This window comes from Gadus macrocephalus, chromosome 2 (genome assembly GCF_031168955.1).
Source record: "Gadus macrocephalus chromosome 2, ASM3116895v1".
Taxonomy (NCBI): domain Eukaryota; kingdom Metazoa; phylum Chordata; class Actinopteri; order Gadiformes; family Gadidae; genus Gadus; species Gadus macrocephalus.
In genome coordinates, this window is record NC_082383.1 from 7,769,794 (window position 1) to 7,786,934 (window position 17,141).

Sequence of the window (17,141 nt, forward strand, 5' to 3'; positions counted from 1 at the left end):
GAGAGTCTTGTTTGATTTACCCATGATGCACTGGAATCATAATTTGTTGAGCATGGTTAATCGCTCAATACGGGTCAGATGCGTGTCCTCTTTGACCACCACATGAGTCACCTGGCATCATGCATGAAGACCGCTGAAAACAAAAAGGATCTGTGAACTCGAAGGGTTTAGGAGAGCCCGCCATTTTGGATCAGAGCGGAGCTATTCGGGAGCCCCGGCGGGAAGCCCATCCGTCATCAAAGGCCCTGGCCGCGCGATGTTCCCAATGGCAGCCGTGACCGAGGGATGGTTCGCATTCAACCTGAGAGGACTGCCGCACGCCATGCAACCACCCTCCCCTCCGCCCTGACCCACCCCCTCTCTGCCGAGGCGCCGCCGCAGGCTTTGATCCAGCGCCAGCGGCGGAGGATACGGGGAGCTGTCGGACAGCCCTGCACACGCCAGACCACTGGTGTGCACGTCGCTGGCCATCCACCCAGAGGATCACATTAAAGGAGAGAACGTTGGTGGGAACATTGCTGGAGAACTGATTAAGAAGACGATGGGGGAGGGGTTCTCTGGTCGTTAAAGGTTCTCTGGTCATTTCATGAGGTTACAGGGAATGTTTAGGAAGGGGTTGTACATTTTTGCTTATTTGCACTTAAATAATCCTTGATGGGAATACTAGAGATAACAATTTTGAATAATTTACAGCTTTCAACTGTGTCTTCGCTTAATGGATATGTGTTAAAAAAACATGTTTTGATTCGTTTTTTAATACTTTTACAGATTTAAGAGAAACATGATCCAATTCAATTTGATATGGCTTTAGTAATGTGAAAAGTAAAGAACTGCAGCCACATCTGCAGAATCACTTTGAATCAGTTAAGAAACTGCAAGGGGGATATTCCCGACACCAGACACTGATAACCATCCCTAACACCCCAATGCCATATATCTTGATATGCTGTCCGTCCACTACTCATCAACACACCCCTCTTACACAGTCCACATTGTCGATAACAAAAACACAATATTATAATCCATCACTATTTATTTGGCTATAAATACAGTATTGTGTGGACAATATCGTTTTTCCTTTTCATTTAATGGTATCCTGTTCCGTTTAATGGTTTAAAACATGCATGCTGGTAGACTCTGGGCTTGCTAAAGGCCTGATGGCTTGTCCATATGTGTGGAGAATGACCCTGGGCTGACCTATGGCTCTCTGGGTTGCTGGTGGAGGACACTGTTACGCAAGACGGCTACTTGATATTGCTGACTTTAATACTTTTTTATTTTTTATTTTTGCTCTTCTGCCATATCACGTTGCAAATGTAGAATCAGAGAAGCCATAAATAAAAAGCTGAACCTAATCTTTTTAACTGTTTTAACTGCTTTAATTATTTAATAAAAAAATGTAAACAAAAGAACAAAATAAAGTTATTATTATTATTGCAATTGGTTAAGATATGCTCAAATATGACAATTGGTTGCTGCCACTAGTATGACCCCTTTACACTTGGCCTTAATATGCATTTTGGGTCAATCGGCTATCTGATTTAAATTAGATAGGCAAAAACACAAACACAATGCCAGGTATAAAAGGGATTTATGTATATATGCATATAGATGGTTGGAAATATTACAGCTAGAGTGGCAATCTCAAGGGTTTTCATGTAACTAAATGACTGAGTGAGTGAGTGAGTGACTAAGTGACCATCTATCACAATTGAGGTCACGCAATGGTGATAGAGCCTACAGCCCACTGATGAGATCCCTTGCATTTGCAGCATTATGAAAGTTACAAACTGGGTGTCTGCAAAAACTTATGCCAAAAGGGTCAATAAAGAGAACAAAACAGACATCTTTGTGATGCCACTTCGAGATCACAGCCATAGTGCTATTAGCCATTAGGTATATTAATTTGGACACAACGGATTTACAATCAGAGATGGCATAGATCTGGTATCCACCACTAACCATGCTTGAGAATCAGGGATGGTTTATATCTGGTATCCACGACACAGACAGAATAATCCGCTCCCATCTGTTCAGCTCATCATTGCATGGCGGATGTCATTGCTGGCAGTCTCCAAACAGGGTCCTAACATGGGAGTGGTGGGGGTCACGCCTCCCCCCTGCTGGGCCACCATACGGCTGTGTGTTTTGATAGCGAACCATTACGCGGCCTGCGGGGAGGGGCTAACCCTCTGAGCTAACAGCCCTGTCGTTAGACACACAGAGTGAGCATGCCCACCGGCGTGCTCCGAGACAGTGAGTAAACATGGTGGTGAGGGCTGTGGAATCCGGGGGGGGGACAGGGGACGGCACGCCGCCTACGACCAGAATAGGCGTTCAGCTCAGCTTCAACACAAACAGATAATAAAAAAGGATGACAGATGAGTCCCTGCTGGCGACGAGGCATCACCGAAGCAACCGTCCAATTCAACATTCGACGACTTGTAAACTCAAACATGTGTGCTAACTAATCTGAGGACATCACTAGTCTTATCGGAAAATAACTTGAGCTCCATTTGTAGACTAATTACTCGATGAACGCTACTTGATTGACCGTGGCTCGGTTGAACAGAACTGGATTCCGTTTGGAGGACCGTACGAACAAAACCCAATTATATGATTGCATGAATATTCATTTCATTTCCAAACACTCGTCTCAGTCTAGTCGGGGCCAAAGCAGCACTGTTGACCCACTGTTCTTTGTGGCACAGTGGAAACACACCCGCCCCTTGCCTTGACCTTAGTGGGTTGGGGGGGGCGGGGTAGGGGGGGGGGGGTCTGGCAGGGGTCACAGACTTTGTGCTGATGGTCCGTTGAGTCTTAATCATCGTAGCCGTTAGTCTACTTTTATCCAAATGGAAAAAGTTACGCTTTTAAGCAGAAACAGGAGACAGGAGACAGCGGGCCGGCATCAGGTTAACTGTGAACCGTGTCAGCACCGTGGAGAATTGGAATGGGTGTTTGATGAAGGGCGGGGGGGACCAGCCCATGGAAGGGTGACTGGTGACATGCTAAAAATGATCCACACATTTGAATTCGGTTTGAACGGACTCTGTGATCAAAATTCGCTGTTCCATACTTGCAGTCTGAGTTTTCTAGAACTTTCTGAAACGGAGCAGCACAATATCGTGTCCAGTTTCTACTTTTTATTTCTTTTCTGGTTGGGTTTGTAATTAATTGTAATCAATGAAATAAATAGCCACATACAAAATACCTGATTGACTTATACACTGACTTATCCTAACTTATGCTAAATTATACACTAATGCAGATCACAAACACCATCTGCTGCCGTATGGCAATTATATTCCTTGAATGCTTTGGTCTAAAAGAAGAAACGAAAAAATATACCATGTGCACTGAGGGACGGGAATCTTTGACCGGACAAGTGCCAATTTATGAAGCACACTCCGACCCACCCCCCCCCCCCCTACAGAGGTCCTGTAGCCCTCCTGGGGAGTTTCAGCGCATGAGACAGACTGCTTAAGCCTGACCCCCTCACCTCTGCATAGATATGTATAGGCCTGTGACCACCAAGGAAAACAAGCTCTGTCTCTTTAAAGCCAAACTACTTTTGTTGTGTTAGTAATCTAGTGTGAGCAATATGTGACTATATTATTATTGCAGCAACAAGTTGAAGGGACTTTTTCTTTCATCTCTTTCTGCAATAACACACAAGATTGACCTATTGTTATTGCTCCACAAAAAGGAGCAATTAGATGGTTGAGAATTGAACTCTTGAAGCACATCGTCTCCAAACGAACCCTGACACGTTTAGCACTGCCCTTAACTCCTGTAGGGTTCAGATACACTGGGGGCTTTGGAAGGAAATAAACAATAACGTTAGCATCATTATGTTAATATTCGATATGAGAATCCTGCAGACAGCGTCACAAGCTAACGAAGGGCCCTTTAATTCCCAGACAATTATGATATTCATGTGTTGTGGGGAAAAAAAGAAGGGCAAATGCAAATGAGAATGCAGATGCATTTACAGTAGACGGGCATTTAAACATGGGCACCCTCATGCTGGTGAGGTGTTATGGTAATTATTTGTCTGAGGAAGTTGAGCGTCACTGGTCGATGGTTGTGAAATAATTAAGAAAAGAGAAAAACAGGTGACAAGCTATCGGTAGTAATTGAGGACCCAGTCATAATTCGGAAATTTGAGTTGCCATACTGCACCGATTGGTATTTTGTTTCATTCATATTTTTGTTAAGACAGCGATCAAATTATTTTGTTTATATAAGGCCTAGAAAAAAACGTTTTCATGTACCCTATGCAATATTATATATATATGCAAATGATTGCCATCTCATGCAATGTGTGATGCATGTAAATCAGCCAATGATTGTATGTAGAAATAACAGTGTTTATTAGGTGCTGCTCATTTGCTTCCTCAATATGCAGATTGGGCGAAAGAAAGATGTGATTGTTCAAAGTCACCATTTGCTCCCGAGCTAAATAAGCGGGTATCTGTGACAATAGATGATACCCCAACAGTGATTTGTCTCCATCTGTTGGCTGTATGAGGTAGTTAATACACTTCATGCATGCATGAACATTGTCTCTAAATGCAAGCTGCCTGCGTGAAGAACGCAGTCAAACCGTGGGTTGATAACGGGCATTTAGAAACACTTTCCATTCTTCGTTCGTTGCTACATCTGAATTTATGCAAATTAATTATGTCCAAGTTGCGTGGTCAAAATTGCCAGCGATGCAGCTTTGACCATTTGTCATCAAGGATACCACGTTTATGGTAAATTAAGAACAGAATAATCATGAAAATGTAGACGGTAGAAAAGTGAAAAGTTGCATTTTGATACTTCTCAAACCCAATTCTAAATGTTCAGACATTTTAAAATCCAACCTCTATGCGATCTCTTTACAAATCCCCAGCCAAAAACGTTGGGGGGGGGGTCCCCAGATCTTACCCTAGCTTTCGGTGGTTCCAGTTCTTACTCATTTCAGCACAAGGTGGGGGATCTATGGCACTGGACAGATGCGGTGTAGTTGCGAGACTATTTTGTCAAGTCTTTGGCGCCTCCCCTTAATGTCGTGTTTATTCTTATTACAAGCACATTTTATTGGGGTGAAGAAGTTGTCTAAATACTGATACGCACAGTTGTAGTTTGCAATGCATTTCTCTGGTAGCAAATTGATTATACAAAACTTATCACTTCACTGAGCCACACACACAAGTCAATTCCTGACAGAATTAGAACGATACAATGCAAGTCCTGTGGGTTCATTCAACAATCATCGTCAAAGCAATAGGTTTTTTTCAAACATAACCAATGCTTATGACGCAAATAAAGAATTGCAAACAGAAAGCATGTTAGAAAATGGTTTATTCTCCACTGTGTAAGAATTCTAATTTCCACTTCCATGAACCTAGAACTGCTTCTTGGCTCCAGCAGCCTTGGTCACTTGAGGACGTTTATCCTCACGGTCTTGTAGGGGTCGGCACTCGATCACCAACCATCACTATAGCGCAAACTATGAAATTCCTGAAAACAGAATCCTTTTTAGTCAGCAAATGGAACAATTAAAGTATGTTAAACTGGAAATTGTATCCATCTTTTTACAAAATTGAGCTGCATTGGCATATTCGTCAAAGCCTTGTGAGCGAAGGCCACCATGAGAAAGAGTCAGTCGTAAAAAATGGTAGTCTTCTTTAGAAAGCTGTAAATATACGGAACATTGTGAAATAGTAGAGTAGCATTCTTTAAATTAGTTTTTACCTCAAGGCGGGAGAGCGATTGACAGACATGTTCTTTTGCCTCTTCTCAAAGCGTTTGTACTTGCAAATGTAGCCTAACGCAAGTAGTCACAGCTGATGACGCCGGTACTCTGCATCCTCATCTTGTTTACCAGGCCTGCAGGTTACAACAACTTCTCTAAAAGGTCATGCTGAAAAAAAAAAAAAAGGGTACACTTCATTGCAGTACATTACTCGTAGAGATTATGTCCCATTGCTCCAAAACTGGAACTATAGAGAGTAGCCTAATGTAGAGGATACCCAGGTCTACATCAGCAATGCCATAAGGCGTTATCGTCAAAACCAAAAAGGCTAGGAAGACCATCGTGAGAAAACATCATTTGTAGACCACCTCCGAGTTGTAAATAAGATAGCTGAAGTGGTAACAAACCTGGGAGGATACGGTCACGGATGGAGACGTGTCCACTTAAGTGTAATTTATTGTCAATGCAAGACAATCATTGATCTTTAATAATAGTTTACATTTCAGACTCGGTTCAGTTTGTCTCAATGGACTGCATCAGCAACGCCAAAAAGGCATTGTGGTCAACACAAGCTAGGCTAGGAAGACCATCGTGAGAAAACATATGCAGAGTTTATCATATAAAACAAATGGCGGGATGATATTCGTCTTAGCATACGTACTATAAACACTTTACCTCTCTTGGGGTTCTGAAGCCAAGCCCGGCATTTTTGTAGTAGCGTGGGACCTTTTCTTTAGCCTCCTTGGCACCTTCAGCAGCCAACACACGCTTTTTGTTCTGGAAGATGGTGGGCTGCTTCTGGTAAGCCTTCTCGGTCTAAAAGGAAAGATGGAACGTCAAGGTTAGTTTCCAGACTTCGGTATGATTAATTGACATGGAGCTGGCTATGTTATGGTCATTTCACGTATAGGCTCAGCTCGCATTTCGCTCAAAAGAAGTCACGTCTGATGACGATGGTCCTCTGCATCTTCATCTTGGTCACCACGCCTGCAGGTTACATTAACTCCATTAAAAGGTCATAGTGAAACCTAATAGCAGAAACATTTGGTTCACTTCATTGCAGTACTTTACTCTTAGAGATCATATCCCATTACTCCAAAACTGGAATTTTAAAGAGCAATAGAGGAGAACCAGGGACTACATCAGCAATGCCATAAGGCGTTATCGTCAAAACCAAAAAGGCTAGGAAGACCATCGTGAGAAAACATCATTTGTAGACCACCGCTGAGTTGTAAATAAGATAGCTGAAGTGGTAACAAACCTGAGAGGATACGGCCACGGATGGAGACGTTTCCAGTGAAGGGGCATTTCTTGTCAATGTAAGTGCCGTCAATAGCCTATAGACGACAAACACAAATCTTTAACAAAAGTTTACATTGGAGACTGGTTCAGTTTGTCTTAATGGACTGCATCAGCAACGCCAAAAGGCAATATCGTCAACACCAGATAGGCTAGGAAGACCATCGTGAGAAAACATCATATGCAGAGTTTATCTTATCAAAAATAAATAGATAGCGGGATGATATTTGTCTTAGCATACGTACTATAGACACTTTACCGCTCTTGGGGTTCTGAAGCGAAGCCCGGCATTTTTGTAGCAGCGGGTTACCTTTTCTTTAGCCTCCTTGGCACCTTCAGCAGCCAACACACGCTTTTTGTTCTGGAAGATGGTGGGCTGCTTCTGGTAAGCCTTCTCGGTCTAAAAGGAAAGATGGAACGTCAAGCTTAGTTTCCAGACTTCAGTATGATTAATCTACATGGATCTCGCTATGTTATGGTCATTTCACGTATAGGCTCAGCTTGTTACACTCGGGAGGCATTTGGCTCAAAATCGTTTTTACCTAGATACATTTTACATAGGAGTTCAATTATCTGTACAATAAAGTTCAAAATGTAAATGTTGATAGTCATTATAAATTAGGCATGGCTTGGTTTTTGAAGAAAGTCACTATGCTAGCGGCTATCTCAACACAGCTTCTTTTGCAAATTCAATTTAGGAAGTGCTTAAGAACAAAAAAATCTGTAGGCCTATTTATCAAACGTGCCCAAGGAGTACTAAGCACATCCGTAAGTAACCTGTCTTGATAAATCCCACCTGTTCTTAAGTACCATGCTCGTGCACGCTCAGACCATTTGCATTCAGACACGCCTCCAATTAACCATGCATTCTGAAACGACTCCAATCAACCATATATGGTCACAGACTTCCACTTCCTTACCACAGACTTCCCTTTCCCTACCAAGGAAAGGGAAGTCTGGGGCCCCCTGCTGGAACTTTGGCCCCTGCGACCCGACCCGGGATATGCGGTTTGAAGATGAGAATGAGGCAGAATGAGGTCACTCACAGAACGCATCCCTTTATCAACCATGTGAATGTGTTTTTCCCCCTCACCGCTATAATGGCAAAGAGAGTGAAGCAAATAAGTGCTCGCTAAGTGCAGGAGGAATTACAAATAAAAGAAAGCTTGCTGCACTGGAAAAGGTGACTGATGCAGTTAATTCAGTAGGATCTGAAAAAATGGTTTGACGTTTAACTTAACGCCAAGAAAAGAGTCACCGTCCAAAGGCGGGAGACGTCAGCAACTCACCAAGCAGATCAGAGCGATCTTTGAAAATGCGCTCCCTCCAGAAAGCATGGTTTGCCAAGCCTTCAAAATCGCAAGTGAGCCATTGCACTACATTTCAAACATTTCTCTCAGCTGTATATTATAGGGTTTGAGTCCAACTTGTCTGTTTTAAATTAGACAACGGAGTAATTTAATGTTTTCTAACTAAAGGAAAACATGGAGATAGACTATGTGGATGTATATAGGTTGACACTCTTAAATGCTATGCTTTTTGCTTGTAATATCGCTATTCTACCACTAGATTATGTTCGTACGCATGGCCAGGGTTGTGCTTATGTTTACAGTACACTCCTAAGTAAAAGTACATTTTGGTATGTTCCATACTTTGCGTGACAATGTTCGTATTTATACGCACTCCTTACGCACAAATCTGGGCCTAAGTACGTTTGATAAATGAGGCCCCTGGGGTGTCTGAGCGCATGAGACAGGCTGCATGCTTGACCCTCTCATCTCTGAGGTGTTTAGGCCTGTGACCATCAAGGAAAACAAGTTCTTTCACTTAGCCAAAATGCTTGTGTTGTGTTAGTAATCTACCGTGAGCAATGTGACGATATAGGCCTAATTATTGCAGCAAAAAGATGAAGGGACTTATTTATTGTTTGACTTATTGTTTGAGTTATGTTATTGCTGTGTTCTTTCACAAAAGGAGCAATACGATTGTTGAGAATTTAAAGGGGACTTATTATACCACCAGGTGTGAGTGTGATTAGCCTTACAAGCCGTTTCGAAAATCTGCCTAATATGACATCACTAGTGGGTGTGTCCACCTAGATCTGTGCTGGATAGATCTATCTACCAGCCTACCCAGTGGACTGAAGTAAACATTGCTCATCTATCCAGCACAGATCTAGGTGGACACACCCACTAGTGATGTCATATTAGGCCGATTTTCGAAACGGCTTGTAAGGCTAATCACACTCACACCTGGTGGTATAATAAGTCCCCTTTAACTCTTGAAGCACATCTTCTCTAATCGAACTCTGACATGTCTCTAACAGCCCGTCACTTCGTAGCGTATAGACAGCATCAATATGTTAATATTCTATGAGAATCCTGCAGAGTGTCAGGAGCTAACGAAGGGCCCTTTAATTCCCAGGCAATTATGATATTCATACCCCTACAAATTGTTGTCTCTGAATACAAGCTGCCTACGTGAGGTAGGCCGTCAAACCGAGGATTGTACTGTAGGCCTACAGTTGAAACTCGAAAAAAAATGATTTTCGTGCTAAAGTTCATATATTTCAGTATTTCAATTTAAGGTGATACGAATATAGTAGACTCATTACATGGAACTGAGATATTTCGCTTTTATTTGTTAAAATGTTTGATGATTAAGGTTTACGAAAACCCCTAATTCAAAATCTCTGGAAATTAGAATATTACATAAAATTAATATTAAAAAATGTGTTTTAAATACAGAAATGTCGGCCCTCTGAAAAGTATAATCATGCTCACTTCTTGGTTTGGGCCCCTTTCGCATGAATAACTGCCTCAATGCGGCGTGGCATAGACACCATCAGCATGTGGCACTGCTAAGGTTTTATGGAAGACCAGGATGCTAAAAATCATCCTGGTAAATGGCTGCGTTGACTCTGGACTAAAAGCAAAATGGACCAGGCAACACCATCAGATGACATGGCTCTCCAGTTCAACAGACTCCGGAAACTTCACACTTGACTTCAATCATCTTGGATTGTGTGCCTCTCCATTCTTCCTGCACTCTGCGACCTTGGTTTCCAAAAAGATGCAAAATTGGCTCTCAAGAGGACGTTGATCCACCGCTGAGCAACAGACTGTTTTTCTTTAGACCAGGTAAGACGCTTCAGCAGTCTTCCATGGTTGTTAAACAAAGGCTTAAAATATTGTACTTTGCATGTAATGAGCCTTTATAATACATTACTATGACCCAAGTTGAATTACTGAAATAATGAGCTTGCACGATAACACCTGAATGCCCAAGTTGAGATATCAAAATGTAACCAGCAAATTTAGAAACAAAATGTATTAAAATAGTCTGAAAAAATTAGAAATGGTCTGAAAAAAATAGTCTACCTCTCCATTTATCCTTGTCACAATGAACAGTATGGCCACTCAACCAGTTATCCTTACAAAATACAGCTGGTGCGTTTTTATACCCATAATTACCGTAGACGTACACCCGATAAATTAAAGTCATACCCTCGTTTCATTTTAGTTCAAAGCTTATGGTGTATCAAAAGTCAGTGAACAGATGTGTTTCAGGACTTCTGTAAAGTCTTTAGCACCTCTTAATATCGTATTAATTCAACACAAGACCATTTTAATGGTGTGGGGAAGTGCATTACTAGACATGCCACTAACTTTGTAGTTTGAAGAAATATATTTAACATTTTATAAGTGTACTATGGTTTTATCATTGTTCAACTGCTCAAGAATCCAAATGCCATCAAAACTTGCCCATTCCAGACAGAATTAAAACTACACCTATACAATCCTGGTCCTGTGGATTCATGCAACAACAACCATAGTCAATTCAGCATTACCAATGTTAATGCCGCAAATAAAGAATTGCAAACAGAAAGCATGTTAGTAGAACATTGTTTATTCTCGACTGTAACAAATCAAATTGCCACTTCCATGCACCTAGAACTTCTGGAACTGCTTCTTGGCTCCAGCAGCCTTGGTCACCTTGAGGACATTGAACCTCACGGTCTTGCTGAGGGGTCGGCACTCTCCAACTATCACGATGTCGCCAACTGTGACATCCCTGAAAACAGAAGCCCATTTTGTCAGCAAATGCAGCAAGTGAAGTTATATTAATCTTTTACAAAATAAGAGTTGCATCAGTTATGCCTTGCGGCATTTTCGTCAAAGCCTTGTGAGCTACGAAGACCATCGTGAGAAAGCATCATTTGCAGCAATTTGTCATCTTTAGAATCAGCATAATGACCCTTGGCACTAAATATATGGGCCATCTTTGAAATGGTAGAGGGCCATCTTTGAAATTAGCTTTTACCTGAAAGCGGGAGAGAGATGGACCGACATGTTCTTGTGCCTCTTCTCAAAACGGTTGTACTTCCGAATGTAATGCAGGTAGTCACGTCTGATGACGATGGTCCTCTGCATCTTCATCTTGGTCACCACGCCTGCAGGTTACATTAACTCCTTTCAAAGGTCATAGTGAAACCGCAGAAAAATTTGGTTCACTTCATTGCAGTACATTACTCTTAGAGATCATATCCCATTACTCCAAAAATGGAATTTTAAAGAGTAAGATAAAAACCAGGGACTACATCAGCAATGCCATAAGGCGTTATCGTCAAAACCAAAAAGGCTAGGAAGACCATCGTGAGAAAACATCATTTGTAGACCACCGCTGAGTTGTAAATAAGATAGCTGAAGTGGTAACAAACCTGAGAGGATACGGCCACGGATGGAGACGTTTCCAGTGAAGGGGCATTTCTTGTCAATGTAAGTGCCGTCAATAGCCTATAGACGACAAACACAAATCTTTAACCAAAGTTTACATTGGAGACTGGTTCAGTTTGTCTTAATGGACTGCATCAGCAACGCCAAAAGGCAATATCGTCAACACCAGATAGGCTAGGAAGACCATCGTGAGAAAACATCATATGCAGAGTTCATCTTATCAAAAATAAATAAATAGCGGGATGATATTTGTCTCAGCATACGTACTATAGACACTTTACCTCTCTTGGGGTTTTGAAGCCAAGCCCGACATTTTTGTGGTAGCGGGGGACCTTTTCTTTAGCCTCCTTGGCACCTTCAGCAGCCAACACACGCTTTTTGTTCTGGAAGATGGTGGGCTGCTTCTGGTAAGCCTTCTCGGTCTAAAAGGAAAGATGGAACGTCAAGGTTAGTTACCAGACTTCAGTACACAAAACGACTAACCTATATCATATGGAGCTCGCCATGTTGGTCAATTCACGTACAGGCCCAGCTACATGACCAAAGAGGCATTCGCTCTATAAATCCACTTGGCCTGGGTACATTTTACATCGAGAACAATTATCTGAACAAAAAAAGTTCGAAATGTAGATGTTGATAGGTCATAATAAATTGGGAATGGTTTTATTTTTGAAGAAAATCACTATGCTAACTGCTAACGGCTAACGGAGCACTGGAATCAACCACCATCCCTACACGCGGAGATGGGAGTCATAGTGCCAACTACAAATTACACGGATACTGCAATGTCAAACGTTAGATAATATGTTACACGTTCGACGAATTAAACGGAAAGATTATAATAAAATATTGTAAACACACCACAGTAGAAAAGATGATTAAAAAAGACCACGCCGTCTTCTTTAACTTACTTGTACGTCCGCCATCTTCGCAGGCCGATCAGGAAAGAGGACAAAACATGGGCGCTACGGAAGGAAGAATACAACGCACCGGAAATGACATATTAGAAAAACGCGCATACAAAATTAAACATCATAAACGCCAGAAAAAAGACATTCTTTCCACTTCTACGTTTTTGTTTGAAAAGTAATAAATCGATATAATTTCAACTACTGATTTTTTTTTAATTACTTTTACTGTTGGTATTCTGCAAACAATAGTATTTATTTGACCGCACCCGCACACGTAGACTTGATTTATTTTTTTGTTTGCATTTAAAAAAAATGCAAAGAATTAGGAGAAGTATTAGTAAGTAGAATTTAGTAACTTAAAGTTAGAGTAAAGACAAATCATAGCTGGTAGCCGCCCTAACGTTGTCATCCTTGGTGTCGTCACATGACTCTATCCCAGGCGTCACCCAGCTAGAGAGTCAGTTTACAAGATGGCATCGCCGAACGGAGGTGGTGATTCAGGTGGGATATATATCGAGTTTGTACTTTGTGAATCATAGTGACGCTTATATTGAAACTGTATTCGATGAACGGACACTTGTTTGTTCGATGTTGGCTCATGGTTTGGTCGTAAGTGTTGTACACCACTCAATGCTATTGAACATAACCATCGTTAGCTAGTCTAGCTAAAAGAGCTAAACTAAATATGGTTAGCAATGTTTTTATTTGACAGCCTGCTAGAAGGAGTTGGCCATGAGGAAATTGGTTCAAATGTAAAAAACTTGAAATTATTAGAGTCATTGAGCGGATATGAATTATTTTTCTGATGTCTGCAGTGTATTTCCTGGTTTAAAATTCGATGGGTATGTTGTTTTAAACTCGCGCTGGTTTTGTCGGTATCACCATGTCCAAGCCTGTTTAAAACATATTCATGTCTTGGTATTTCAGGGACACCTAGAGACGACATAATCGAAGTTGGAAAAATTCTGTTAACGGAGTAAGTGCACTTGCCCTTGCCCTTTTTTAAAACACCAATCAAAACTTGTCGACGTCGCTTTTGAAGTTATGACCCATCATTGACCCTCTTTCAGTTTCATTTATCAGAGGGTGCTTCGAAATGGCGATGGACCGGCTGTATCAAGAGCCGAACTGGGTGGTAGAGAATTGACTAACCAGAACCATAAAAACCTTGCACAGTGCCTTCAGCAGATCGGAGATGAGCTGGATGGCAACACTCAGCTACAAAAGTACTTCCCTTGAGCTTTTTCTTTCCTTAATACTTAAGGGTTTGCCCACATTTGTTTGGACCATTTCATGGTTGATGTCCTCACTTTTACTTTTTTGCTCGGTTCCCCAGCATGATCAACAGTTCGGCGCTTGTTCCCTCGAAGGATGTTTTCCTGAATGTGGCCCGTGAGATATTCTCTGATGGGGTATTCAATTGGGGCAGAGTTGTGGCTCTCTTCTACTTCGCCTGTCGCATGGTCATAAAAGTGAGTGTAACCAGTGGTGGATAATAGACTTTAATGTCTGTTTGATTTTGTGGACTTGACATTGTCTTTGCTTGTCTTGAAAAGTATCGTGGTAAAAATAAGTGAGCAAAAAGTCAATGGTTTGCTTTAAAGCAGGGGTCTCTAACTCAATTTACCTGGGGGTTGCTGGAGGTAGACTCTTGGTCAGGCTGGGCCACATCAAGTATTCCACAAAAAAGATAGCACAACTGACCCAATCTAAGTTAATGATCGGGCTATAATAAGATCACGTTGGCTATGTAATCGCTGACAACAGGGGAAATGTTATAGTGGTTGGCGGAAACCGGGACATTTGAGCGTCCTTTGGCTATTGGCGGGACTCAGGACACGTAACTCAAAAAATTGGGACAGTCCCGGTTTTGCTGGGACATCTGGTCACCCTATCACAAGTGATAAAGAAGCGTGGCAAGGGACTCAGCAGAAATGTGCGTTGGACAACAACGCGCAGGCTACACTAACACTAAACTTTGATGTCAAGTAGTGGGCCATAAAATATCATCCCGCGGGCCTCAATTAGCCCCCGGGCCACGATTTTGAGACCCCTGCTTTAAAGTAAAAGTACAAAGTCCCCCGCTTGTAACATTACTAACTTATAATTACATGTTTTTATCAATCACGTAAGGACTTACCTACTCAATGGCTTTGCGGTAATGTAATAATGCAGTTAACCTGCCTTTTGACCTGGTCGGCTAGGCACTGATGACCAGAGTCCCTGATATTATCAGGACTATAATCTCTTGGACCATGGACTACCTGTCTGAAAACGTGATGAACTGGATCAGAGAGCAAGGAGGCTGGGTAAGTTGTCTGTGTTCAAACTCAAACCCCAAAATAAGTTTCATCAATCATCGGGATACTAAATCTCTTATCACTATTACAGGAAGGAATTCGATCATATTTTGGAACACCTTCATGGCAAACCATTGGGGTCTTCTTGGCCGGAGTCCTGGCCGCTGCAATCGTCATGCGGAAGCTGTGAGCAGTTGAAGGGGAGAGATGCAGAGAGAGCGGAGAAGACTGAAACACCTGCAATGGGTCGGATCGGTTGTAAGGGACGAGAAAAGTGAGGAGGCCGCCAATGGAAACCGTAAACATCAGCAAATATCAGTTTTGCACAAGATTCGTTCTATGTTCTTCTTTTCATTGGCCTCAATTTGTGTGGCAACGGTTAGGAGTTCCATTGCGATTGGGTGTAGCTGTCTTCCCTGCATTTCCGAGTTTTCAGGCAATTCTTGACGTCAAGAGTCCTAGTGAGAAATGCAGACAGAACCCATTTTAAGTTATTTATTTAGTTGGTAAGATTTAATGCATACCTTTTTGTTTCTTTTTTGATTGGGCAAAGTTAATTCATTTTGGGCTATAGCTGTTCCTTGAAACAACCAAAAGCTACAAGCTATGTTTAATTCATCCTGCTCGGTTATAGTGCTTTGCCAAAAAAGTGGCATAGAAGTACGTTGATTTTTATTGTCTAGAATTTATATCAAGCAACATCCAAATGCTTTTGATGAATTACGCAGAGTTCATTCTCTTTTTTTAATGTGTCATATAACATCAACCTTAAGCCACAAAGAGGAATAGAACATATACAAACCTTTGGGTTATAGGGTCACTTTCTTAAATGCAATACTGTCTACTAGCAATTGCCAGACGGTGCCAGAATTAATCTTGAAGGATGCATTCAGTTTATCAAGAGTAGTTGGAGAGCTGTTTATAATGATAATCCAAGGCAGTAGTCTGAGGCACTGTGAGGTACTCATTTGACTGCGTACACAACAAAAACTATCTCTTTAGGTTTTTTCAATCTGACTTCAGGCGATAGGAATAACAGAGATACACTGACCTCTTATACTGTAAAGCTTTTCAAAATTCGTCATGTTATATTTTTGTGATGTCTTTATTCTTTTGGCCCATTTAATATACATTCTAGTATCATCATGCTATCGCTGGGCTATAAGATACTTGCATGTCTGTGTGTATTCACTAGACATTGTGACCCACTATTTCAGAGGCAGTTTGTTTAGTTTTGTACCAAACCAACGTATCGCCACGTATATACCAAGGAATAAAATGGCAAAGAACCCAGAACTACAGAAGCAGTGAAACCCATTTCTACAAGAAATAATATGGCTGTATTTAACAGATAAAAACAAACAAAAATATATTTATATCTATCCCCACTATTTGCAGTTGTGATTGGCCAGTGTTCGATGTACCACTTAGAGACCTTTGAAGAAGTCCTTTGACGCTGTGATGGCCTGACAAAACCATACTGACCATTATACCAGTATTAATTTTAAACCAAATTCACATGCAAGCCATATTTGGAAAGGATAGTTCGAAGAGTTGGGTATGACCCACACGTCAAGTCAGTGCCAATGTGTACTAGGTCTTGGCGATTGTTAATATCATCACTTCAATTTACAGCCAATCTACCCCGATTTTTTTAATTTCTTTTGACAAAGTCACGGATTCTTACCTCAAGTCATGCATTCGAACAAAAGTACTGTATTTTTAATGCCGCTTGTTCAGCCACCCCCTTGCAAATTCTTTTATTTTCATTGTTTGTCAGTGCCTTGGTGTTTTTTTATATATGAAATCATTTTGATACCTTCAAAATGTTCTCCTTTTCTATTGCGTTTTTCATGTTCCCTCTGAAAACCTTATCGCAGTGACATTGTATGTTGTAATACAACAATAAAATCATTTTTTCAACTTGACAACCATGCATTATCAGTTTGGTAGAATTGCTTTATTGTCCTGCATGACAAATTAATGGTACTGGACAGACCATAGATTACTGGAGTATGAGGGGAAAAATAGGAATTGATAGTGAATTATCTAGCCACTCAAACATGTCAAATGGCAACATATTTGGTATTTAACGTTAATATTTATGGAGAATAGGGATTCATTCATGTGAATGTCAATTTGCCGCTAG

General features: G+C 41.3%; 3 protein-coding genes and 7 non-coding genes across 10 annotated transcripts; 1 reads left to right on the plus strand and 9 right to left on the minus strand.

The window, feature by feature from the left end:
- Positions 1 to 6,025: 6,025 nt before the first annotated feature.
- LOC132453126 (small nucleolar RNA SNORD35) lies at positions 6,026 to 6,108 on the minus strand. The gene has a single exon (XR_009524598.1). It is a non-coding gene; the product is annotated as a small nucleolar RNA SNORD35 (small nucleolar RNA).
- A 165-nt stretch (positions 6,109 to 6,273) lies between these two features.
- On the minus strand, positions 6,274 to 6,354 carry LOC132453132 (small nucleolar RNA SNORD35). Its single transcript, XR_009524604.1, has one exon. It is a non-coding gene; the product is annotated as a small nucleolar RNA SNORD35 (small nucleolar RNA).
- Positions 6,355 to 6,674: 320 nt separating this feature from the next.
- LOC132474456 (small ribosomal subunit protein uS17-like) lies at positions 6,675 to 7,566 on the minus strand. Its single transcript, XM_060075177.1, has 4 exons — positions 7,534 to 7,566; positions 7,305 to 7,445; positions 7,008 to 7,083; positions 6,675 to 6,733 (listed from the first exon to the last, which is right to left on the minus strand). Exons 1-4 carry the CDS (start codon positions 7,564 to 7,566, stop codon positions 6,675 to 6,677), a joined length of 309 nt encoding a protein of 102 aa, XP_059931160.1.
- On the minus strand, positions 6,880 to 6,962 carry LOC132453127 (small nucleolar RNA SNORD35). The gene has a single exon (XR_009524599.1). It is a non-coding gene; the product is annotated as a small nucleolar RNA SNORD35 (small nucleolar RNA).
- On the minus strand, positions 7,149 to 7,231 carry LOC132453129 (small nucleolar RNA SNORD35). Its single transcript, XR_009524601.1, has one exon. It is a non-coding gene; the product is annotated as a small nucleolar RNA SNORD35 (small nucleolar RNA).
- A 3,372-nt stretch (positions 7,567 to 10,938) lies between the features above and the next one.
- Positions 10,939 to 12,790, minus strand: LOC132448014 (small ribosomal subunit protein uS17). The gene is made up of 5 exons (XM_060039080.1): positions 12,693 to 12,790; positions 12,063 to 12,203; positions 11,766 to 11,841; positions 11,369 to 11,498; positions 10,939 to 11,119 (listed from the first exon to the last, which is right to left on the minus strand). The coding sequence occupies exons 1-5, from the start codon at positions 12,705 to 12,707 to the stop codon at positions 10,996 to 10,998; spliced, it is 486 nt and encodes a 161-aa protein (XP_059895063.1). The 5' UTR covers positions 12,708 to 12,790; the 3' UTR covers positions 10,939 to 10,995.
- On the minus strand, positions 11,187 to 11,269 carry LOC132453125 (small nucleolar RNA SNORD35). The gene has a single exon (XR_009524597.1). It is a non-coding gene; the product is annotated as a small nucleolar RNA SNORD35 (small nucleolar RNA).
- On the minus strand, positions 11,638 to 11,720 carry LOC132453128 (small nucleolar RNA SNORD35). The gene has a single exon (XR_009524600.1). It is a non-coding gene; the product is annotated as a small nucleolar RNA SNORD35 (small nucleolar RNA).
- Positions 11,907 to 11,989, minus strand: LOC132453131 (small nucleolar RNA SNORD35). Its single transcript, XR_009524603.1, has one exon. It is a non-coding gene; the product is annotated as a small nucleolar RNA SNORD35 (small nucleolar RNA).
- A 307-nt stretch (positions 12,791 to 13,097) lies between the features above and the next one.
- LOC132447987 (apoptosis regulator BAX-like) lies at positions 13,098 to 16,923 on the plus strand. The gene is made up of 6 exons (XM_060039052.1): positions 13,098 to 13,193; positions 13,620 to 13,668; positions 13,763 to 13,918; positions 14,029 to 14,164; positions 14,897 to 15,001; positions 15,084 to 16,923. Exons 1-6 carry the CDS (start codon positions 13,163 to 13,165, stop codon positions 15,180 to 15,182), a joined length of 576 nt encoding a protein of 191 aa, XP_059895035.1. The 5' UTR covers positions 13,098 to 13,162; the 3' UTR covers positions 15,183 to 16,923.
- The last annotated feature ends 218 nt before the right edge of the window (positions 16,924 to 17,141 follow it).